General features: G+C 45.3%; 2 protein-coding genes across 2 annotated transcripts; one reads left to right on the plus strand and one right to left on the minus strand.

Moving 5' to 3' along the window:
- Positions 1–327: 327 nt before the first annotated feature.
- ezh2 (enhancer of zeste 2 polycomb repressive complex 2 subunit) lies at positions 328–11,003 on the plus strand. The gene is made up of 19 exons (XM_044105026.1): positions 328–733; positions 3,316–3,439; positions 3,511–3,639; positions 3,745–3,864; positions 3,935–4,055; positions 4,728–4,907; positions 5,044–5,149; positions 5,231–5,394; positions 5,467–5,564; positions 5,632–5,863; positions 6,349–6,515; positions 6,749–6,884; positions 6,958–7,083; positions 7,157–7,335; positions 7,403–7,498; positions 7,875–7,956; positions 8,044–8,124; positions 8,196–8,280; positions 8,821–11,003. Exons 2-19 carry the CDS (start codon positions 3,323–3,325, stop codon positions 8,879–8,881), a joined length of 2,280 nt encoding a protein of 759 aa, XP_043960961.1. The 5' UTR covers positions 328–733; positions 3,316–3,322; the 3' UTR covers positions 8,882–11,003.
- LOC122824392 (cullin-1) lies at positions 10,547–24,567 on the minus strand. The gene is made up of 22 exons (XM_044105024.1): positions 24,412–24,567; positions 19,222–19,558; positions 18,222–18,396; positions 17,973–18,140; positions 17,771–17,821; positions 17,584–17,674; positions 16,503–16,666; positions 16,270–16,432; positions 16,071–16,201; positions 15,896–16,003; positions 15,474–15,580; positions 14,663–14,711; positions 14,446–14,577; positions 14,243–14,360; positions 14,087–14,163; positions 13,883–14,001; positions 12,919–13,024; positions 12,802–12,849; positions 12,620–12,702; positions 11,731–11,836; positions 11,540–11,653; positions 10,547–11,129 (listed from the first exon to the last, which is right to left on the minus strand). The coding sequence occupies exons 2-22, from the start codon at positions 19,359–19,361 to the stop codon at positions 11,049–11,051; spliced, it is 2,331 nt and encodes a 776-aa protein (XP_043960959.1). The 5' UTR covers positions 19,362–19,558; positions 24,412–24,567; the 3' UTR covers positions 10,547–11,048.
- Positions 24,568–25,210: the final 643 nt, after the last annotated feature.

The raw sequence follows: 25,210 nt of genomic DNA on the forward strand, positions 1-25,210 counted from the left end.
GCCATGAGTTTTTACAAGCACAGAATTACTTTTCATCTGTGGATAATAGCAATTAAACACAAATGGGTAGAAATCCACCGACATAACTTAGATAATAATGGATTTTTTTTAAGAAATTGTAGTTGATTTGATTATCAAACAGCCTACTTTCAGCTGAATTAATATTTTTACATTGACAAATGTGAGAACAAAGGAAACCTGTCCGCATGTCTCCGCTACAGGACCTCCGTTTTATCTCAAACTGCTATTGGACACAATGTAGATTTCCATGGCCTATCACAAGACACCACACTCTGAAACCCAAACATTGGCTTCAGTGATTGGTCGAAACGTTTGGCGCCTCTTGAATCTGCTGCAGCCGGAGTGGGCGGCGAGTGCAAGACGGTGAACAGTTTGAACCTGCTCCGCGTCGAGGCGGAAATATTGAAAATAAACCCTTTAATTTCAGAAAAGACGGAGTTAAATGACAGCAGTGTCCGTCAAAACAAGCAGCAGTGTTATCGCAAAAGGTCCACATTGAGGCGTGGGAACGGAAGCTTTTGCTGTTTAACGGACGGTCGGTGTTGTAAAGCCGGCTGTCGCGCTTAGAGTCGCTGCCTCCTGCTGAGCTAACTGCTAACTAGCTGCGGAGCTAACGCTTCGGCTAAGCTCCCACACAAAGAACCGCTCTCCCAGTGTTCGTCGTGTTTACCCGGAATCACTGCGCTGAATGAGGCCAGAGCCTGTCGTCCAGGTGAGAGGAGCTGTCAGTGCTGGTTTTGCTTGTTTTCGCCGAGTTTCATGAGGTCCAAACGGCCCAGGTTGTTCTTGGTGCTTTGTTAACTGACCAACTGCTAGTTAGCACGCCGGGGTGTTCGAGACAAATTCGTACCCTTGTATTTATTATTTATCCAGAAAAACGTACATTGCAGAGTTCAGTTAAATATATAAACATTGTGATTTAACTTCACTTTGCTGTATTTAACTTCTTTAAGTTGTTCGCAAAGAGAGGAAACCATATTTTTAGAGGTTAGTGAGCACGATATCTGCAGGCTAAAGCTTCCTGGTTTTGTTTGGAAAGTTCACCTTGAAACTATCTGACAGGTTGGCTCAATTTTAGATACTTTTCACCTCACGGGACGGTCAGACATTTCCTGTGTAGAGTTTAATTATTTCAAACTCTACAATGAGTCCTTTCTCACAACTGTAGCTGTGAGAAATGAGTCCTTATTTTTTTACTTTTGATCAGTGTGAGGCTGATCAACTCTGTACTGACGATTCATATGTCAGTAAAAACATGTCAGCAGCCACTTTTAACCTGCTGGTAAATAACCATTTTTAAAAAACCGATCAAAATCCCGGTTCATAATAATTATCTTAAGGGGAAATAATTAATAACTGGCTTTGACTGTAATTTCATACATTCCGATTCAACCCTAGATATTAATCATTGCAGATTATTATTCACGTTGGTAAAATTAGTTTCCTGTCCAAAGAAACCCAGTTTATGACATCAAGTCACCAGTTCCTCCTGAACAGTTTGATTTTGACATTTTAATTAATCAACATTAAGCATTTTAAAGCTCTTTAGAGGTTAGAAACACCTTATTCAGGTTGTTGTTTACATATTTTTAATGAAGTAGGAATGTATTAATTATAAATTCACAGTAAACATTTGATGTGACATCATGAATGGTTCAGAAGTTAACTGAATGTGTCCAGTTTGATTTGTTAACTGAAGTGATTATTTAAGTGTAACTAGGTAATTACTTCCTGTATAATTTCACAATGTTGTGAACCATGTAGTTGCTATAATATTGTTAGATATTGAGATATTATAGGTTCATCTTTGACTCGCCTGCCTTCCTCTGCAGATCTCTTTACTCTGGAGTGACTTTGCTTTTTTCAGTTCAAACATATTTATCCCAAAATAAAATAAAATCTCATAACTCAAATGTTCCAAATAAGGATTGTGATGCTGTGGGCAGAATGGATCTCCAGCAGCAGTCAGTATCGCAACGAATCAGAAGACTCCTGAGTGTCTCACCATTCAGGCAGCAGAGATGAGATCCCACAGTAACGTCCAGGCTGCTAATCCACATCCTGAACTTTAAATCTCCATCTGGTCGTATTGTTATGAAGATGTTGGAGTAGGGGATGTGACCCCGACAGAACAGATGGTTTGAACTTCCTCCTCTTCTGTCTGCATCTGAATCCTCCTTTTCAACGTCTCTGGGGTCAAAGTTCAGTTAATCAGCTGCTAACATTTGTAAAATCAACAGTCTGCTCTTGGAATATGATAGAAAATAAAACGAACCTGTTTCATGTTGTGCAGCGACTCTTCAGTTGATCTGTGGTTCCTGCAGAAACACGTGGCAGGAAACGTCCTGAAATAAGACGACACTTCCTGCTACACTTCTCATTAGTGCGGAGTGTCTGATATTGGAACAAGCTGCTAAATGTAAATCTAAAACTGAGAAACCTTCTGCTTTAAAGCCCTGTAAACACAGACTTCATGTTTATATGTGTCTATTTTTGAAATGAAAATAAAGGCTGAATGTAATTTACTTTCCAGAACCAGAATAAAACTTTGTCCAGAAATAATTTTATTCTGTTTAATTAATCAAAACTGAAAACTCCCATCTTTTCAGAATCTTGAATGCAGCACGTTTGATTTATTTTTATTTTTTTAGTTTGTTTTTCCACATATAAAATTCTAACACATTACAAACATTTGTGAAGAATCAACAGAAGTTTCTTTAATTCATGTTTAACTCGTCTTTATGTTGCAGTTTTCATCTGATTAGAAAAACATCAGATGTTCTTTACTTGGTGCTGATGGGAATCTGACGTTCCAGTACATTTTATTTATAAAGCACAAAAAAAAAAAAAACAATATGTTGACCCAAAGTTCTGTACTGCAGATAAAAACAAGATAAAATAAAAATATTAAAATCAGAATAAGATGAACTGAAGGGGCTAAAGACGATCTGAACACAAAACCAACCAGCTGACATTCAGACTTTAACTGAACCGACTCGCATCTCATCCAACATCTGATGGGTTCATCCAGGTTCATATGGGATATTGTCTTTGTTGAAACTAATACAGCAACATTCTTCAGTCAGAGGCCTCCTCATGTTTGCTGCTGTGCTGACTGCTGCAGGAGATCCTTCTGCCCTTTTGAACCAAGTTAAAAACTGAAGAGATGTTCTTTGGTTTGAAGAGGAATTTGGGGGTTTTAATATGACGAGATGTTTTCACAGCTCATGTGAACACCTGTTTGTCCTCTCTTTAGTAAATGTGAAGTGTGTGTGTGTGTGTGTGTGTGTGCAGGGCGATCATGGTGCTAACAGGGAAGCGTTCGGACAAAGGTCCAGCCTGCTGGAAGAGGAGGGTGAAGTCTGAGTACATGAGGCTCCGGCAGCAGAAACGCTTCAGACGGGCCGACGAGGTCAAGGTGGGTTCACACTCTGACCTCTGACCTCTAGAAGGATTCAGGCAGGTCATTAATGACCACCTCTGCTGCAGAGCATGTTCAACTCCAACCGCCAGAAGATCGTGGAGCGGACGGACACTCTGAACCAGGAGTGGAAGACCAGGCGGATCCAGCCGGTCCACATCATGACGTCGGTCAGCTCGCTGCGCGCCTCCAGAGAGGTGAGGCTTCCTGCTGACGGCGAGCGCCGACCTGACTGTGACCCTGACGACCTGACTGTGACCCTGCTGACCCGACCACGACCCTGACGTTCTCCTCTCCCCCAGTGCACCGTGGAGAGCGGGTTCTCTGAGTTCCCGCGGCAGGTCATCCCCCTGAAGACGCTGAACGCCGTGGCCTCGGTTCCGGTCATGTACTCCTGGTCGCCGCTGCAGCAGAACTTCATGGTGCGAGCAGCTTCCCGTCGTCACGGCGCCGTTTCCTCCTGGGCCGTCTGTAACTCTGGCTCTCCTTCAGGTGGAGGACGAGACGGTGCTGCACAACATCCCCTACATGGGAGACGAGATCCTGGACCAGGACGGAACCTTCATAGAGGAACTCATCAAGAACTACGACGGCAAAGTCCATGGAGACCGAGGTGAGCGGCTGGTTCTACAGAACCTTCATCTGGTTCTACAGAACCTTCATCTGGTTCTGCAGAACCTTCATCTGGTTCTGCAGAACCTTCATCTGGTTCTGCAGAACCTTCATCTGGTTCTACAGAACCTTCATCTGGTCCTACAGAACCTTCATCTGGTTCTACAGAACCTTCATCTGGTCCTGCAGAACCTTCATCTGGTTCTACAGAACCTTCATCTGGTCCTGCAGAACCTTCATCTGGTTCTGCAGAACCTTCATCTGGTTCTGCAGAACCTTCATCTGGTCCTGCAGAACCTTCATCTGGTTCTACAGAACCTTCATCTGGTTCTACAGAACCTTCATCTGGTTCTACAGAACCTTCATCTGGTTCTACAGAACCTTCATCTGGTCCTGCAGAACCTTCATCTGGTTCTACAGAACCTTCATCTGGTTCTACAGAACCTTCATCTGGTTCTACAGAACCTTCATCTGGTTCTACAGAACCTTCATCTGGTTCTACAGAACCTTCATCTGGTCCTCTGTAAATGGGTTCCAGAACTTTTCTCCATTCAGCAGAACCCTGTCCTGTAGTCCACCTCCTGGTTCTGGAGCGGTTTCTGGTCCGCTTGGCGTTCACATTCATTCAGAGTCTCTGACGTTTTTCTCTCCTGTTGTTTTTATGTTTTTTCAGAATGTGGCTTCATCAACGACGAGATCTTCGTGGAGTTGGTCAACTCCATGGTTCAGTACAGCGACAACGAGGATGACGAGGAGGAGGAAGAGCAGGACTTCAAGGTGGAGAAGATGGAGACGTGTGACGGCAAAGATCAGCCGGAGGACGGCAGCAACGACAGACATGTTGGCAACGAAGGCGAGTCGGCAACTTTCAGCCAATCAGACGCGTTTATCTGCTGCAGCGTTTCTGTTTTCTCTGTCTGTCATTTTCATGACAAAGTGTGTGTGTGTGTGTGTATGTGTGTGTGTGTGTGTGTGTTTGTCGTCCCCAGATCGGAGCAACAGCGACGCCAACAAGAAGTTCCCGTCTGATAAGATCTTTGAAGCGATCTCCTCCATGTTCCCTGACAAAGGATCCACCGAGGAGCTGAAGGAAAAGTTAGTGGCTGGGTTGTGTCCTGGGGTCGTCGTCATGACGACAGCAGATCCAGACAGTTTCTAATGTTTCTGATCCTCCAGGTACAAGGAGCTGACGGAGCAGCAGCTTCCCGGCGCTCTCCCTCCTGAATGCACGCCGAACATCGACGGCCCAAACGCTCGCTCCGTCCAGCGGGAGCAGAGTCTGCACTCCTTCCACACGCTGTTCTGCCGCCGCTGCTTCAAATACGACTGCTTCCTCCACCGTGAGTAAACGCCCTCAGCCCCGCCCCCCATACCAACACGCAGTTGCCATGACAACAAACTCTCCCTCCCAGCTTTCCACGCCACGCCAAACACCTACAAGCGTAAGAACCTGGAGAACCTGGTGAACACGAAGCCGTGTGGCGCCGAATGCTACATGTACCTGGTGCAGGTGAGACTCCGCCCCCTCAGCCCCGTCAGGTCAGAGGAGCGGCCATTAAACGGCGCTCTGCTCTCAGGACGGCATGGCGAGGGAATATCCGGCCGGCGCCGAGCGAGCCAAGACGCCGTCTAAACGCAGTTTGGGTCGGCGCCGCGGGCGACTGCCCAACAGCAGCAGCCGGCCCGGAACGCCCACCGTTTCCTCGGAAACCAAAGACACGGACAGCGACCGCGAGGGGAGCAAGGACGACGAGCGAGACAACGACAAGGACGACGAGGACAAGAAGGACGAGACGACCAGCAGCTCAGGTCAGAATCAGGATGGACTTTATTTATTTAACATTCATCTTTCAGACTTTTATTTATTACTGCATTTATTTATAGATTTATTTATGTCCAGATATTTTCTCAGGATTTATCAAAAAAAATCTTTAGTTTATTTATGAATTTATTTCACTATAATTTTTTTTTGTGAAACTACTTTGAATATTTTTTTTTTCTTTTGAACTTTGTTTTATTTCTTTAGCAGGAATCCGGTTCTGATTTCAGTTTCTTACAAATTTAAGACATAAATGATCTTTATTCTTTCATAAAACAGTAAAACAGAAACAAAAATGAAAATAAAATCAGGTTCTGGTTTCGTTTCTAATCAGATTAATTTCATTTGAACTTTCTGGTTTTATCAGTTGAATTGTTTCCACTCAGTTTGTTCTGCCAGCGATGCGTTCGAGTGACGTCGTTCCTCTGAGCGTTGCTGGTCGGGTTGCTGTCAGTAAACCTGGTTCTGTCTGCAGAGGGAAACTCTCGCTGCCAGACGCCGGTGAAGATGAAGCTGACCTGCGACCCGGAAGCCGTGGACTGGACCGGCGCCGAGGCGTCCCTCTTCCGGGTTCTGATCGGGACGTACTACGATAACTTCTGCGCCATCGCCCGCCTCATCGGCACCAAGACCTGCAGACAGGTGAGGCGACCCTCAGCTTCGTTTGTGTAGCAGGACGTTTTGGTTTGTCGATGACCTTTGACCTCTGGATACGTCTTTATTAAAATCTTTAAAGTTGTAAAACTTTTGCTGCACAAACATTTGAAACAGATTCTGTTAGATTTGAAGAAGGCGGCTTCACTTGAGTGAACCCGACCCGCTCCGGTCCATCAGAACCGGAGCAGCAAACGGACCCTGACGTGTTTCCTGTCCAGGTTTACGAGTTCCGGGTCAAAGAGTCGGCCATCATCGCCCGGGCGCCGGCCGAGGACGAGGACACGCCCCCCCGGAAGAAGAAGAGGAAGCACCGGCTGTGGGCCACGCACTGCAGGAAGATCCAGCTGAAGAAAGGTCAGAACCGCTCCGCCGGGCCGCAGCAGAACCCAGACAGAACCCGTAGCGCTGAGTGTGTGTTGTGCCGCAGACGGGTCGTCCAATCACGTGTACAACTACCAGCCGTGTGACCATCCGCGGCAGCCCTGCGACTCGTCCTGCCCCTGCGTCACCGCGCAGAACTTCTGCGAGAAGTTCTGCCAGTGCAGCTCCGAGTGTAAGCACGCGCCCCGTTCTGCCGGGCCCGGTTCTGCTGGGTCTGGTACTGAGCCGTTGTCCCGTCTCCGCAGGTCAGAACCGCTTCCCGGGTTGCCGGTGCAAAGCCCAGTGCAACACCAAGCAGTGCCCCTGCTACCTGGCGGTGCGGGAGTGCGACCCGGACCTGTGCCTGACCTGCGGCGCCGCCGACCACTGGGACAGCAAGAACGTGTCCTGCAAGAACTGCTCCATCCAGCGCGGCGCCAAGAAGGTGAGGCCCGGTTCTGCAGAACCTTCTGAGGCTGTAATCGGACCCTAACCGGTGGTTCTGGTCGCAGCACCTGCTGCTGGCGCCGTCCGACGTGGCCGGGTGGGGAATCTTCATCAAGGAGCCGGTCCAGAAGAACGAGTTCATCTCCGAGTACTGTGGAGAGGTGAGGCCTGCAGCAGAACCAGAACCAGAACCTGAACCTGGACTGGACTCTGAGTTCTGGTTCTGGCTGGGAAACGATGCTGATGCACCGAGAAACTTTTACTTTGTCTCCGAGTTATTCACTTCCTGTTTGCTGAAAGTTTTATTCATCCGTTAGTCTGTTCATTCATTCATTCATTCATTCATTCATCCAGTTTCTGGTTTCCACATCTACATTGTGACCTTTAGGTCAATCAGCCATGATGACCTCTGACCCTCATGTTGAGGTCAAAGGTCACTAGAGGTCGCTGAGGACAGCAGAAGGTTCTGGAGCGGACGGGTCGTGTTCAGTGATTTGGACTCTGGTCCAGGTATCTTCATCTTTCTGTCTCCTGCAGATCATCTCTCAGGACGAAGCCGACCGCCGAGGGAAGGTTTACGATAAATACATGTGCAGCTTCCTCTTCAACCTCAACAACGGTAAGAACCCGGCAGAACCAACCAGAACCAGCCAGAACCGACCGGGTCGTCTCAGACTGTGACCCGGTTTCATCTTTCCTCCTCCAGACTTTGTTGTCGACGCCACGAGGAAAGGCAACAAGATCCGCTTCGCCAATCACTCCGTAAACCCAAACTGCTATGCAAAAGGTAGGCCGGTCGGAACCGCAGTGGACGGGTTCTGTTGGTGGTTCTGCTGTAACTCGGTTTGCTCTCTGCAGTGATGATGGTCAACGGGGATCACAGGATCGGGATCTTCGCCAAGAGAGCCATCCAGACCGGAGAGGAGCTGTTCTTTGACTACAGGTCAGTCAGCAGAACTTCGGCCCAAACGGATTTATACCGACCGACACACGGATATCGGATCTTCACGTAGCGAGAAAAAGTTTGTCTAAAGGAAACGTGATTCAGTCCTGCAACAAAACTCACTTCCAACATCAAGCAACTAACTGGGAAAACATAAATAAACTCTGAAGACGGCAGGCACAGAGCAACACGATCAGTACGACGTTTCAAATTGAAAGCCGAAACTCTCCTCTGTCCAGTGGTACCAGAACCGCTCTACAGAACCGACTGCTGAAAAAATAACTTCATTTATAAAGTTTAAAAATAAATACATATTTATGTTAAAAGTAAATATTCCCACTGGCTGCATCAGTGATGATTATTGATTGATTAGAAAATCCCGACGTTCCCGTCGCTGTGATTGGTGAACGATGTTTTTACGTGATTTCAGTGAACGCCCCATGATTGCATTGGGAACCGTGACTGGAGTTTCATTTATTTTGTCTTTATTTTTAAAATCGGCGTCTCGTTTTGATGATGTCATCGTGTCTCCGCCTCCAGGTACAGCCAGGCCGACGCCCTGAAGTACGTCGGCATCGAGCGCGAGATGGAGATTGCCTGAACCGGACCTGCGGTTCTGACCCGAACGCCTTAGACCCAAACGAAACAAACTTCTCTTCAGGAAACTTTTTCTCTGTTTATTTTATTTCCCGTCAACAAGCGCTCCTCGCCGGTCCGGCTGTTCGGACCCAACCGGAACCAGAAGTCGACACTCGGGACCAAAACTCCTCCACCAGCAGCTCCAGGGTTCTGTTCACGACCCGGACGGACCCGACACTGCCAAACCAAACGGCTCTGATCCAGTTAGACTATCGGATCAGAACCGCAGACTGAACACTGGGAATGTGCTCAGATCGTTTCACACCAGCAAACCTGGTTCTGGTTCTGGTGCTACCCGGTCTAAACCTCCAGAACCAGAACCTCCTCCACTCTGCCCTACCTGGACCTTCTTATGGTGCTTCAGTCCGGGTTCTACAGAACCGCAGACTTCTTCCTGTCGGGTCAACCGGACCTGGTGCTGATCCAGAACCACTGACCGGACCTCCTGGTGGTTCTGTGCATGTTTGTGTTTGATCATGATTCTGTTTGGAGAAGCTGGGATCGGTTTGTTGGTGACGGATCAGAACCGGCCCGGTTCTGTCACCTGGTGCTCAATTTTAGTTTTTTTAATCTGGGTTCTGATCCTTCAGGGGATGAGGAACCGGACCTTTAAGTTCTGTTTGGTTCTGATCCGGTACGGACCAGAACCAAATATCAGAACCTTTGTTGTTATGATTTCTGTTTTTGTGCAAATGAAACGGTCAAAATTTGTCATGGCAATGGATTCTTTAAGCCAGCTGACTGACGGTGTGCAGCAACGTGTGGGAGGGGCTGTTACCATAGCAACAGCAATGCCAGGGTTTCCTTTTCAACATCTTTTTTTTTTTTTGCCGATCATGGACGGTTTGATTCTGTTTCGGATCAGGAGGTTCTGGACGTCCAACCAGAACCGCAGCATGCTATGCTACCGGACCAGAACATTCCTCTAGAACTGTCCGAAGCTCCTCCTGTAGAATCACGTCGCTGGTGCTGAGCCGGGTCGGGTCCCGAACAGAACCCGACCCGTTAAACTTCAGGTTCTTCTTCTGACGCCGGTGCTGATTTTTTTAACGTTTACTGGGATTCTGCAGATTAAAAATATTCTGAATGGTTCTTCTTCTCTGGTTTGTTTCTGCTCCGGTCCGTTTGGGTTTAGAGTAAGATTTGGTTCTGGATGTTTGAACCCGTCCTGATCAGAACCGGTCCAACATCTGCAAGTATTTGACCAACACACATTTAGCTCCAAACCTCAAAGTTTTCTAAGGTTCATCATTCATCCAGTTTCCTTCGGTTGGTTGCCAAGGTAACGGTGTTGAAGCGGTTTAGAACTGGAGAAAGTTACGTTGAAAATGGTCCGATTTTATTACAACCGTAATATTTTACGCTCCTAAAATATTTATTGTGGGCTGATGACTCGGTTTAACTTTGCTGATTAATTCTGTAGTTCCTCCAAAAAGGGATGATTTAATAAAAACGTCTAAATTTAGCTGTTAGTGGGGCTATCTGCAGTTGGTCACTCAAACTTGTTTAATTTCATTCAGCCAGCTGCAACACTCATCTGAAAGGGATTGAAACCAGAGGAACTGAACATTTCTGGGTTGGTTCTGGTTCTGACCCGGTTGACCCACAGACTCTCCAGCAGGCGGCGTTAGAGAAATCTTTCCTTGTTTTTATTTATCACACATTTAGAAAATGAACCACACTATACAAATGTCCACCGTTCAGTAATGGATCCGGCCTCCTGCCTGCGGCCGGCGCCGGTCCGATCCTCGCTCAGCGGCCCGGCTCGCCGTGCGGTCGCCGTGGTAGCATGCAGAACCTTTGGGTGTGGCGGCGCTCCTCAGACTAATTCATGAACGTTTGCACTATGCAGAGAAGGGTTTCATTCCTCTTACAGTCTGTTATTTACAACATGAGGGCGAGTCGATGGGACGGGCGAGCGAGTACACGGGGTTTCCCAGCCTCGACAGCAGGGGCATTTCTTCCTTCATCGCAGCACAAACCCTCCTCTTCCTGTTTATCGGTGCGGTCACATGGTTGGGCGGCTCCGCCCCTCAGATCCACACGTTATTTACTCAGACATCAAATTTAAAAAAAAAAAAAGGTTACAAATAAAAATCAAAGTGAGGGGAGTCGCCGCGGCGATGAGATCAGGCCAGGTAGCTGTAGGTGTCTTTCTCTCCGTCCACTCGCTCCAGGTACTCCTTCTCTATCAGGATGTCGATGCATTTCTGGCCACCAGGGGGAGACAAAGCGCTCCGTCAGCAAACCAGGATTAAAACTCACATTATTCAGTTTTAAACTAATTCAACAAAAACATCTGCATAGTTATTAATTAAACTTTTTAAAATTACAAAAATGTTTGTTGGTAAATAAAAGTTCTGTTTCTGTTAGAAAACTACGCCATTTTTATCCAATTAATGGATTAATCAATGATTAAAAATGATTGTTAGATAAACGTTAATCCAGATTAAATCTGCAGTGTTTGGATTTTCCTTTCTGGACTGGGTCAAGACGGGTCCATTCCTGGATTTTAGAACCCGTTAAATCAGGGTTAAAGTGGAAACGTTCAGATTCTGATAGATGAACTGGATGGCCAGAACCCGTTCCCGGGTCAGAACTCGGGTCGGGTCGGCGGTACCTTGATGACGGGAACTCTGGGTTTGAACCGGGACGACAGCTGGTTCAGGACTTCAGCCAGGAGCTGCTGGTGCTTCAGAACCTTCCTCATCTTCATGATCCTCACTATGGCGGCCTGCGGACAAAAAGCGTTTTATTGTGACGGGTCCGACCCGCGGCCCGGCAGGAGGGGGAACCGGCGGGTCGGCTGACCTGGATCAGGAGCTTCCGGTCCTCCTCGATGTTCTTGTGGGTCGTCTCCTGCTCCTGTTTCTGCTCCGTCTTCATCGGCACGTTGATGTTCACCCTCAGCTTCTTGCTGCAGGACAGAACCGGCAGAACCAGTCAGAACCGAGCAACCGGGCCGGGAACGGCACCGACCCAAAGGGGAGTTTCACTCACTTAAAGCTGCAGGAACTTTGATTAAAACCGTCACCAGATTCTTACTTTATCAGGAGGGTTTTAGCGCTGTCAATCATGCTCATGTACTCACTGCTGACTGTTACAAGAAAACCGTTTAACTGCCACCATCAGTGGTTATGCTAACTAGCTTAGAATCCATGACAGGCTACGCTAACTGCATCGTAGCAGAGCAAAGGGTGGAGAAGTGATTGACAGCGTTAAGCCCTGCCTCCAGGCTCTGATTGGCTGCTTCCAGTTAGCACTGAGAGGAAGAAGAGCAGCTTCATTGTTCAGATTATCCGTCACGACATTTTGAACAATTATGTAAAAACTATAAAAGTTACAAAGTGCAGCTCAGAGCCACGTTTGGTCCGTTTACATATAAAACTATAAAAAATTTACACTAAAATTTTAAAACAACATCTGAACTTGAAACGTTTGTTTACATGAATAAATCGAGGATAAAGCAAAATCAAAGATTTAATCCTAACAGATTAAAAGAATCAAAATCTGAGAGTTTATTATTGAGTTAATATTATATTTATAATTTCTACTGTATTTTAAATCACAAAAACTCAACCAGCGACTAAACACTGGTTCAACTATCTTGTTTTGTTCAGTTTGTGTCGGATAATAAATCAATAAATAATAAACCAATCAATAACAGATAATAAACCAATGATGGATAAAAGAGACGGACTTCTTGTATCCCAGGAACAGCTTGATGACCGTGTCCGGTTTGAACTCCACCTCGTCCACGTTGGCGTTCTCGTCCTCCAGAACCTGCGGAGGAGAGTTTGGACCTGAGACCAGAACCGAGGCCCGGTTTGTTCTACGTGAAGGCGGTTGCGTTTGGCGCCCCCCTGTGGCGGCTCGACTCACCAGCAGCTTGGACTTTAACAGGATCTGCAGAACCTGAACCAGGATGTCCTGAAAGCACAGAACCGGGTCAGAACCAGAACCAGAGCGTCAGCTGGAGGTTCTCCAGAGTCTGCTTACGGTTTTGATCTGCGTGCTGTCGGTCAGCTGCTGCACCGTGTAGCTGTCCTCTGTGTTGTACTGCAGCAGGATGGCCATCTGGAAGGTGGAGGCCTGCAGGGTGTACCTACGACCAGAACCAGAACCGGGTCACACCGGACCAAACACAGCAAAACCTCCTCCAAACTATTTAAAAGAACAAAATCATGGCTGAAACACCGATGTGTTTTATGATTCATATGATTTGATCAGATTTGACATTAAATTTTTAATCATTTTATTGTTTCACATTCTCATGTCTTATTGTTTTCCAGCAGCTGAAATATGTCCTAAAGCATATTTATCAAATATTTTTCATTATTTTGCATTAAAAAATCTGATGAGAATCATTGTTGGGCTGAAATATCAATAAGAATCTGGATGGAGAACAAAACATTTTTACTGCTAAAACTGGAATCTAAAGGGTTAAAAGAGCAGAAAGTCAAACAATTAAAATTTTCCATGATTAAAAACAATAATTTTATTCAATATTAAATCTGAAACATTATAATGTAGCAGACATTCATGTGGATGTTTCCCAGCTGGTGGATCTTTTTTTCTTGTTAGAATTAGAGACTCGTTAAAAACTAACGAGTTCATTGAAGCAAAAATAAAAATAAATCCATTACGATTCTGAACTCGTTAAAATCTTTGTAACTAGTTTAACTTAACGGCTCTCAGGCTGCAGCCTGGATCAGTGCTGATGCTAATAAAAAGTCGGAAGCATCCGGTTCGGTCCGGTCCAGTCCGGTCCGGTCCAGTCCGGTTCGGTCCAGTCCGGTTCGGTCCGGTCCAGTCCGGTCCGGTTCGGTCCGGTCCAGTCCGGTTCGGTCCAGTCCGGTTCGGTCCGGTCCAGTCCGGTCCGGTTCGGTTCGGTCCGGTCCAGTCCGGTTCGGTCCAGTCCGGTCCGGTCCAGTCCGGTCCAGTCCGGTCCGGTCCAGCCTACCTGTTCTTGAAGCAGTTGGTGACCAGCTCTCCTTTGGACAGGTGGTAGAGCCAGGTGAGCTTCCTGCCGCTGTGCCTGCTGGCGTAGAACGCCGTGAAGCGCTGGTAGCTCCGCTCCAGCTGCAGACACACAAATGCCACACCGTTACCATGGAGATGAAGGTGCTGGGAGGGAGAGGAGGAGAGGGCGGGACTTCCTGTTTACCTCTGAGGGCAGAGCGAAGGTGCAGGACTGCTGGAACGGCCAGGACCCGGAGCTCAGCACCTGGATGCTGAAGTCCACTGAAACACAGGAGACACAGGAGGCTGAGAGACCTCGTCACCATGGATACCGTGGTCACCGTGGTAACGGCAGGCTTACGGTCCAGCGGCTCGGAGTTGCTGAGGTGCTTCTTGAACTGTTCGTTCAGGTCTTTGCTGACGCCGATGTCCTGGAACATCCGCTGCAGCTTGGACGTGTATTCAAAGCCACAGGCTTGCTGCAAACACACACACACACACACACACAGAGTGAGCTGGAGGCGGGTCTGGGGTCCGGTCCGGTCCGGTCCGGTCGGCTCTCACCTTCAGCTTGGAGATCATGCTGGCCTCGGCGTCGTCGCTGGCGCTGTTCTGGTGCACCAGGCGCTTGGCCAGCATCTTGGCGTAAAACTTCTGGAAAACGTCTTTGTCCTCGATGTACTTGAACACAACCATCTGAGGAAGAGGAGGAAGATGATGATGATGAGGAGGAAGAGGCGGGTCAGAACCTCCGTCTGGACAGACCATCCGTCCAACTCACCACTTGGTTCAGCGTGTCTTCAAGCTCCGCCTCCTCCGGGTTCTTGGAGCTGAAAATAGGAAACAGTTTGAGCATCAGGTCACGACCTTTGACCTGGACGATAAACTAGGGCTGCTAGATGTGACTTCAAAATAAAAGACTTTCTGAAACAAAATCAGATTTTTTTTCTAAATTTTTCACTTTTTCTCAAAAAGAACAGAAAATATTTCAAAAAGTGGATTTTATTATTATTATTATTATTATTATTATTATTATTATTTTAATATATAATATTGGTGTTAAAGCTTCAAACATTTTCCAGAAAAACATCAGAAAATTACAAGAACAAAACTCCTTTAAATGAAACAAATCTGACATGTTTGGTTCTTCAAAATAAATGTCTATTTTATTAATAATTTCATTAAATATTATCTTACTTCTAAAACTGATGCTAAAATAAAACTGCACAAGATGCTAACCTTCCTCATTAAAATTATTTATTCTTCTATTATAACTTTATTTTCATATTATTACAACAGAACTCCAGTATTATTCTGACCTTATAACAAGTTAAAATAAAATCATAGAACGTCCCTAATATTTTGTCATAAAGTTGATCTGAATTTAAGTTTAAATAAACAGAAGCCCAAAAACAAGATGGCCGCCCTGACATCACCACACAAACCCAAGGAGAGTATTGGTGGAAAAATACACATCTTTCAAAAATTAAACTTAAAAGAAATTTAATTAATGGATAAATTAATCAATAATCCAACCCTGTGTCTCTCTCTCACACACACACACACACACACACACACACACACACACACACCTCTTCTTCAGCAGGGAGTCGCAGTATCGGGCCAGCAGCTCGGGGGATTTGCTGGAGGACTGGGCCATCCTGGTGACGGCGTTGTTGTTGATGAAGCGACCGCAGGCCTGCAGAGAGAGAGGTGTGTTACACACTAAACCTTCCCCCTCTGCTGCTCTGCCAACAGTTCCACCATCAGACTAAAGTTTCTACTGAAACATGTTTAATCCAATCATTTTCTGCTTCTCTGGGTGGAAATGTGGAAATTTCTCTTTCAAAATGGGAAAAACAGGAAAACATTAAAGAGAGGAAATGACAACAAAACAATAGAAAACTTTTAAGATACATCAGTAGATGTAGCCGGTTCCCTCCTCTGGTCCCAGCATCACAAACATAACCAGTGCAGCAATGCAGGGAGAGCTGGGGCTTTGACTAGGCCGTACCTTGTCGAGCGCGGCCACGAAGCCGGCGTCGTTGTTGAAGGCAGACATGACCAGCGCGTTGTACTTCTTGTGGACGTCCAGCGTGGTTTGGACGTAGACTTTGGGGTCCTGAGGGACAGAAACACGTCAGTGTGACGGAGGAGCTCAGAACCAGAACCGGGCCGGGCCTCCTTACGTTGAGCGCCGCCTCGCCACACTTCTCGATGGCGGCCAGGCCCTGGTTGTGGATGTGGGTCTCCAGCAGCTTCTTGAGTTCGCCCAGCCCGTCCGTGATCCGCGACACCAGGTTGTACATCCGGCCCAGATCTGGACACAGCAGCAGAACCCTTCAGAACCGGCGGCCGCCCCGCCTCTCTGAGCAGAACCCGGGTTACCTTCGTTCTTGTCGGCATCCAGCAGGTTCTGGAACTCGGTGTGGAAGATCTCCAGGTGCTTCTCGATCAGAACCTGCTCACACTTGCGGGCCAGTTCGTCCTGCGTGGACTCGTGCAGGTAGACCTGGACGCGGCGCTGCTCCTCCAGCAGCCGGGCCTCGGCCTGCGGGTCAGAACCGGTCAGCACCGGGACGGCGGGGCGTGGCGTGGCGGGGCCCGCGGCGGCCGCTTACCTTCTTCATGTACTCGGTGACCGGGTTCTGCTGCAGGAACTCGGTGCTCTCGCGCGTGTAGAAACGCTCCGTGTCGGTCAGGAACTGGCACTCGAAGTATTCCTTGTAGACGGACAGCGTGGGTCCCTTGGCGAAGGCGTCCTCCTCGTTCAGGCCCAGCTCCACTGGATCAGAACCAGAACACACTTAAAGCGACAGTACGACATTTTTATTTAAAAATATGGTTTTACATTCATTTGTTCTGAGGCAAATAATCTGTGGAAAGATCCACAGAAATGAACGATTCCCGACCAAAACCAACTAATCAGGGGCAGGAGGCGGGTCTAACTGCTGCTAATCAAGCTCATGTACGCGCTGCTCAAACTACTGATGGCAGAGAAACAACTCAGTTACAGAAAAACTGTTTATCTGTCGTCACTGGTGGCTATGCTAACTAGCCTTAGCATTCTGCTAGCTAGTGTAGCAGGGTGATTGACACCGCTAAGCCCCGCCTCCAGGCTCTGATTGGTTGTTTCTAGTTAGCGCAGGCAGAAGGCAGAGCAGCTCCACTTTTCCACAGATTATCTGAATCAAACGATATGCAACAATTTAACAAATATTTTTAATAAATGTAACAAAATGCAGCTTCAACTCTTAATTTCTTACAAACTTCAAGCTTTTGCACATTTTCCACTGTTTAAATTGCTATATTGTGTTAACTGCAGTGTTTCTCCACTGCTCTGTTCTAGAAACTGCAACAAAAATACTTTTTTATCTTTAACATTTATTCATTATTTTTTATTTTCAGTTTCTCCTTCACAGATCAGATTTCAGTCAAAAACCTCCAATTCAGAATCATTTTCTCCTCTAAATGTAAATCCTGCTGCCTTCCTTTTGCTACATTATAAATAAATAACCAGCGGTGGACGTTACATCTTTTATTGTTTTATAACAAAGCTTGGATTATCCTGAACCATCTCTGTAGCTACGCTGCTGAACCACAAACTTTATTAACTGTAATGAGCTGCAGCCTGATTGGTGGAGGAGGAACCATCTGTTCTACCTGAAGGTCTGACAGGCCGTGGTGCGTTCAAGGACCTACCGTAGGACTGGACGACGCCGCTGATCAGCCGGGTGTTGATGGTCTCGCCGTTCCTCTCCCTCTCGATCAGCTTCAGGACCGCGTTCGTCACCTGCAGCGTGGCGACCAGCAGAGTAAACACACACACACACACACTCTGTTTGCTTCAGTTTTCATGCCCAGCAGCTGGGAGGGAACGTAAACACACCTGCTTGTTTAGAGGTCGGAATAAACACTCCCTCCAGGTGACCAGAGCCAGCTGCAGGAAACACAGGAAGTCGCTCAGATTCTCACATTTCAAACATTTTCCACATGAAATCTTTAAAAATCCGTTTCCTGATTGAATATCTCAGATGGCGTATCGGCGCGGAGACGTGAGCAGGAAGCAGACAGGAAGTGGTCCGACTCACAGAGTAGATCTCGTAGATGCCTTTCCGCCCCTCGTCACACTCCCGCCGGACCCAGTGGCGGTTGAGGTAGGCGCAGATCCCGTTCAGGACCTTGCTGGAGAAGCGGTAGTCCTCCCACTGCTGCGTGTAGAACTTCAGAACGCACTCGTCCATCAGGTCCTCGCCGTCCTGCGGACAGGGACAGGGACAGGGTCAGGGACAGGGTCAGGGGTCGCCGCGGCGGGGCGGGGTGTCCGGACGAGGACTGACCTTCAGCAGGCTGGTCAGGTAGTTCTTCAGAAACTCCTTGAGCCGCTTGTAGAGTTCCAGGCCGACGAACTGCGCCCCGCCCGGAGTGGTGGACTTCTTGGAGGGTTTGGCTGGAGGGACGGAGCCCCGGGCCTGGCTGGACTGGTGGACGCTGGTGCAGTAGTTATAGACATGTCTGGACGCCACGCGTTAAGGAACCGGACCCACCGGACCAGATGACAGTCAGCCAGAACTCTCACAAATAAATCCTTTCAGCTCAGGACTCAGGGAAAGTTTCTGTCTGAAGCCGGAGCAGAAAATTCCTCAAAGAGCGACGACCAGAAAAAAAACATCCAAATAAAGTCAAAGGAAACCAGAGAGTCGTAGGGAAGCAAAATAAAGACCAAAGTTTCAAAGCGATCTGTTTGGTTTCCTGAACCATTCAGAGAAAACATGCAGGAAACACGTTATGTTCAGAAAGATCAAATAAACACCTGGAGGTAAAAACTGTTCATTCATCAGACGGTTCTAGAGATTCTGATGTGGCAGCAGCACCAGGTTTTTTCAGACATGAAAAATCTGATTCTGGATCAATTTCTGATTCACAACAAACCAAACAGTTTAAAATCTGTTTTTCTAAAGTTTGTTTGTCAGTGAAAAGATTAATTTAGCATTTTTATACTAAAAACAATCGATCTAAATTTTAATGAGTTGCTGTAGAAATAAAAGAGCAACTTGGAGAAGATGGAAAACATTCATTTGTATAATTTGTATCAACTATTTTTAACTTTCAGTTGGGAAAATAATAATTTATTAATTGATTTAGATCAATAATTTATGCTTTATTTCTCCTGTTCCAGTTTTATTTTCATCATTTTATATTTTTCTTCCTTGTAGAAATAAACCATCAGCATTAAATAGGTTTTTAAAATCCTGAGTGTTGATTTTGGACCCGAGCCGTGTGAAGCCGGGTCGGCGGCGCCGGTCAGCGAGCCGGACCTCCAGCTGTGACGGAGGATACGTGTAGAGCTCCATGTAGCGCGACTTGGCCATGCTCTGCCGCGTGTAGACCTGCTGGATGCCGGACCGCAGGTCGTCCCATATCTGGTCCAGGCCGATCTGTTTCAGTCCGTGGGGGTTCTGGGTCCGGTTGGACGACATGCTGGCTCCCCTGGCCTCGCCTCTCCCGACCCGGTCCTGCTCCCTCCTGGCTCCTCTCCGCGGCTGATTGGGTCCTGACTCGCTGCGCGCTCAGAGCCGGCAGTCCATCTGGCGGCTGCAGCGGAGCTGGGCGACGGGATGCAGTGCCCCTCTGGGTGGCGCTGTCCTCCGCCTGGACCCGGCCTTCACCAGGTGACCTGGGGGGGAAGCAGACGGATTTACTCTGCTGGTTCTGACGTGGCCCGGATAAACACAGATTAGTCCACTTCCTGTCCTTCACTTCCTGGCAGCAAACTGCTCTCACCTGGAGGAGGAGACCTGCAGTCTGCAGCTGGAACCGGACCGAACCGGAGCAGGACAGGTCCGATCAGACCAGGTTCTGATCGGATCAGGCCCCGATCGGACCAGGTTCTGATCGGACCGGGCCCCGATGGGACCAGGTTCTGATCGGATCGGGCCCCGATCGGACCGGGCCCTAATGGGACCAGGTTCTGATCGGACCGGGCCCCGATCGGACCAGGTTCTGATCGGCCATCAGGACAAAGCTGAAGTACTGGTTCTGGTTCTGCTGGAAGCCCAGACAGTGACCCAGTGCTGCTGCCATGTGAGTCAAACCTGAGCCGAGTCAGAACCAAAACGCTCATCGACTACGGCAAGATGTGAGGGACATCCAGAGGAAGTCAACATGCAGCCATGCAGAGGGTGGATTCTATTTATAGCACACTGGGAACACTGGGAACACTGGGAACACTGGGAGGCGTTTTATTATGCAACCAGTCTGATTTATTACTGGAGTCCCTCCATAAATAAACTGGATGGAAAATGAGAAAAAGCAACAAAACAGAAAGAAAAACAACAGAAAACATTTTAATTTGAAGCTATAAAACTGGAGCAGTTCAGGAAATGTTTCCAAAAACAACAACGACTTTCTAGAATAAACAAAATAAAACTCCAGAATAAAACGGTCGGTTTTTCACATCACTTTAAGAAGCTTCAGTCCAGAGAAAACCAGACAGGAAGCAACAAACAGAAACTCCTTAATTATAAAAATAAACTATAAAACTACATCTTTAATTGTTCCAATAAGTAGAAAACTGATGGAAACAGAGTCAGGATGGTCGGTTGCCATGGTTTCCGACCCGTTTCTGTGTGTTGACCCACAGTAACAGGATGGCAGCTCATTTTATATTAAAATATAATAAAATGTTTTGTTTAAGTAGAAATGATTGAAAACTTTTATTTTGTTGGAGTTAATTAATAAAGTTTTGGTTGGATTGTTGGTAAAAATAAAATCAAAACTTTATCAGCAATAAATAAACATTTTGCTGATTTTTCTCTGATTCAACAGTTTTGTCAGGTTAAACGTTTTACTGCCGTTTCTTCCTACAAAATGTTGGAAACTTTATCCTGTTACATAAAAAGGAACAATATTAGATTTTAAATTATAAATTTAAACCTGCAGCTCATCCAAACTCTAAAGATCAACAGGTTCTGATCCACTGGCCCGGTTTCTCAGGTGAAACAGAACCGGAGCCTCTAAAGCAAATCTGTCAGTTTAAACTAAAATAAACTCTAATTTCCTTTCTCATCAAATTTTGTTTACAGAGAAATTATAAGTTATTTTATTAATGGTTTCAGTTCTGTTTTATTTTATATTAACTTTATTATTCTTTAAAATAATCACATGATAAATTAATAATTTCCTTTTGAAAGATTTAGTTTTCTACCAGAAACTGGATGATAAAAGTTTTCATGCTGTTTTGCTTCCAGAGAATGTTTTCATTTTGTTTAGTTTGTTTATTTAAAATGTCTTCCAGGTTTCTAATCACTGACTGAAAATCTTTCTGCCTCCAGATCAGCTGCAGGTAAACCCAGCGGTTCTGAACCAAAGTGTTGGACCCGGTTCTGAATGAGTCGTCTGATGGATCCAGAGGAGTGTTGCACCGCAGCACTCTGCATGTTTCCTCTGAGTATAAACACCTCTGATGAAACCTCCTACAGGCGTTCAGACGCACCAATCAGTTCAGAGAGGAGATATAAACGATCGGCATCAGAACCAACACAGTCCGATTAAATGAGAGAGTAAGAATGAACCAGTCAGTCAAAACTCAACCCAGAAGGTTCGACTGTCAGCAAAGATAAAAACAAACTTTTTCCCACTCAGGAAAAATCCACATCATTCCAGGAGGGAAACGATTCCTGGAAAAACCTTCTGCAGCTCAACAATCCACCAACCCAACGTTAAATCAATTCCACTCTAAATATTTACTCATGTTTGCAGGTTGATTTCAGCAGAAGTTACAGATGTGGAAACGAGGCGCTGGATCCGGAGTCACAGCCGGATCCGGAGTCACAACTGGATCCGGAGTCACAACTGGATCCGGAGTCACAACTGGATCCAAACGGTGAGCCGACCCAAACAGGAGGGATGGAAACAAGCCGCAGTGACTCCTGGTGAGTTCACATCACAACCAATCCCAGCCTGAGGACGACTGACCCGGCGATAACGAGAGGAACGCTGACTCCGCCCACCGAGCCTCCTGTCATCATCACTGCTGCTCAGCTTTTAAAAATCCTCTGATTTATTTTAACAGAAATTCTATTATTTTAACCAGCCATGATGAAAACCTGATTCCTGTTTTTCTTTGCCAGAAGAACCTTTTTAACTTTAAAAATAGGAACTTATGACATCTGAAACTACAGATTATTTTACAGTTTCTCTACAATCGAGACAAAACATGAATAAATATAAAACTTTCAGGTGACAAACTTCATGGACTTTTAATTATCAAAGAGTCTTTAGGATATTTAGTTTTAAACTATAACTTCAGTTTAAATTAACATGGTTTGTTGTGTTTTGGTGTTAAATTACTAACTTTATCCTGAAACGGTGAATATTTCACATCTGGCCTCATCATCACCAGCTCCTGTACATTCACTGTCTCAGTTCGTTTTGATGGGCGATGACTCCAAAATAATTTCCAATCATCTGGTAAAGTCTGAGGAAATGTGGTAATATGAGCACGATCAATATTATTGATCAGCCGGAGAGTTTATCTTTGATTACTGGACACAGTCTGTCGTTTCCACAAGAGTCGACTGATCCACTCAGGAAAAACAGAAACGTTGTTTAAATGACCAAATACAGATCTAAATGTGAGATTTAATCATTTTATTACACCAGGATGTTAAAGGCTAACAAACAGAAACTGGAGCGCTGCAGTGTGAACATGAACATGTTTTCCTCTTGCTGTCATTTAAGGGACAGTAGAGCCACAAAAGACCCCCTGGAGGGGTAAAATAAATAAAAAATATCCAAATTTATGAATAGAATTCAAGAATGTATCTGCAAAAATTTTATTTATTTGTTGCACAAAGAAATTAACCTGCAGACAATTTGCTTTCCGTTAAATATTAAATCTAGTTTTTCCTAAATTGTAGAACTAAACTACACTGTTGAGTAAAAATGCAACAAAGTAAATGTTGAAATTTTATTACAATTGTACAACATGTACTATTCTGGGACCTAAAAATAAAATGCTTTTTTTTTTCTTTCAACTGCCAAAAAGCTCCAAAAACATATAATAAAGTCTCAAAATCAATGTTATTTTCAGGCTCTAACAGCCATATAGAAATATTTCACATTAATATCCATTCTGGGAAATAATAATTTATATTTTATATGGCATAATTTTGACCTTAAACAAACATGGTGCATAAAAAGTTAAAAGGCACCAACAAGATATTAAATATATAAAAACCATTATATCTATGAACAGGTCTGGAGTTTTAATGCACAGAAAGAGAAAAAATTATTTTATTACACTTTTACAAGATATAATATTTGGGAACCTAAAGACCAAACCTCAAGGGTTAAATAAACAGAATATTAGGAGTCAAATAACTGACATTTATTATAATCACTAAGACAACATTTAATACAGATAGAAAATATTATGCTAATGTACATTTACCATAAGAATGACTTTATTTTAAAAATGATCTTATTTAAATGTAATTTGATAATGATTAACTATCCCAGAATTTCTGTTTATAAAATGCTTCATCTTTAACCACATCATCTTAGCATCATTTAAAAGCTAAACATTGCTTTTTAAATTAATGTTTTAAGATAAAAGTATTAAAAAACTTTCAGATCATTGAGGTTAAAATAGATTCTCAGTGACTCTAGTCGTCTAGATTTTCTATCACTTTAACACGTTACAAGTTAAATCAAATACAGGAAGAGAAAAACTTGAGCATCAGTTTATGTTCAAAAGCAGTTTTGAGATTTTAGGTTGAATCATAAATAAAGAAACTAAAGAAAAAAACACGAGAGCACTTTCTGTGCCAACTGGCCTCCAGGATAATTTGTCTCCCCGTTGATTTTCTGTTGTTTTTCCAACCAGATCAGCGGGGATCAGTGGGGCAGAACCAGGCCAGGGGTTCGGAGACTATCTCGCCACATCTCCCGTCTGTCAGGTTTTGGATTTCAAGCTTTTCCAGGATCTCCAGGATCCTGAAAGAGCGCAGGCGGGCCGACAGCTTCCCTTCAGGGTCTGGCTGTGTTAAAGTCAGGTTCCCCCGACACGACGAGTCACAGGAAATAAACTCTGGAGCTACACAGTTTATATTTAACCAATTAAAAGTTGGGATTACGCTTTAGCGGGGGTTTAGGTCGGAGTTTGACCCAGCTACGCAACACTGCTGCTAAGTCTCATTAGCTGCTTCCTATTAGCCTCTTAGCTCGGCAGCCTAGCCGCAGGGTGGACGTGCTTTTAGACACGGAACGCCGTGAGTTTCCACATATTAACCACTCAGATAAACATGAGTGTTTCTGGTATTTATTTGTAGATAGATACCGTCTCCCCTGAGGTAAAAGCAGCGGCCAGGACAGACAGTACCTGGTGTAAAATGGCAGCCTTAGCGTCGATAATGAGTCAGGAAAACAGTTCGCTAACCGTTTAGCACTAGCCAGTTAGCTTTTAGCTAAATCCGTCAGAAAACAGCGACACTAAACTCCCTTCTGGCCTTTAAAACATCTTCTTACCATGTTAGGGTCGTCGCTGTGGCTGTGTAATCGCTGTAGAGATGGTTTTCTGGCCTCCAGAGACGCTGTTCTCCTCTGTGTTCCTCTGTTCGGACTGAGCCTGTTCTCCGCTGCTGCTCCGCTTCGCACAAAGATCAGCTATGAGCCGCGCTGCGTTCAGGGACCGTGGGAATTAATAGTTACTGGAGGAAAAATCTGAAAGAAAAACATCTATAATCAGCAGCATAAAATCTTTACAATCAGTGGAGTTAAAAGAACTTGTTTTGAGTTACAAATGCAACGTATTTGTGTCAAATATACGAAATTTGTTGCCATTTTTAGATAAACGGCCATTTTTAAGGTTTTAATATAAAAACAGCCTAACACTAATACATGAAGACAATGGATACATTTTCGTCTAATAAAGAAATATGTAAAAAGGAAATACTACAGATACTTTTGGTATCATTCTGTTCAAAGAAATTCAATACAGCTTTACTGAAAAACTGAAAATCCTGCTAAAACTAACATTTGCTGCAATATCCATGTTTTTAAATGTATCTGGTTCCTTACTATTTCTAGTCGAAGTTACACTCCTGATGCCTGTTGCAGGTCCCTGATCTAAATAAACTAAAGAAATAAAAGAATTTATTGAAATTTTGTCTAAGATAAACTGATTCAGTTACTAGGCTGATAATGCAAACTCAAATCACGTTTGATCCAAAAGTTTTAATACAGACTAAAAAGTATTTTATAACACCCAGAGGGTGAAGAGTCTGTATGGAAGAAGATTAGGACCAATAAAACAATAAAAACTCTG

This window comes from Gambusia affinis, linkage group LG21, assembly GCF_019740435.1.
Source record: "Gambusia affinis linkage group LG21, SWU_Gaff_1.0, whole genome shotgun sequence".
Lineage (NCBI taxonomy): Eukaryota > Metazoa > Chordata > Actinopteri > Cyprinodontiformes > Poeciliidae > Gambusia > Gambusia affinis.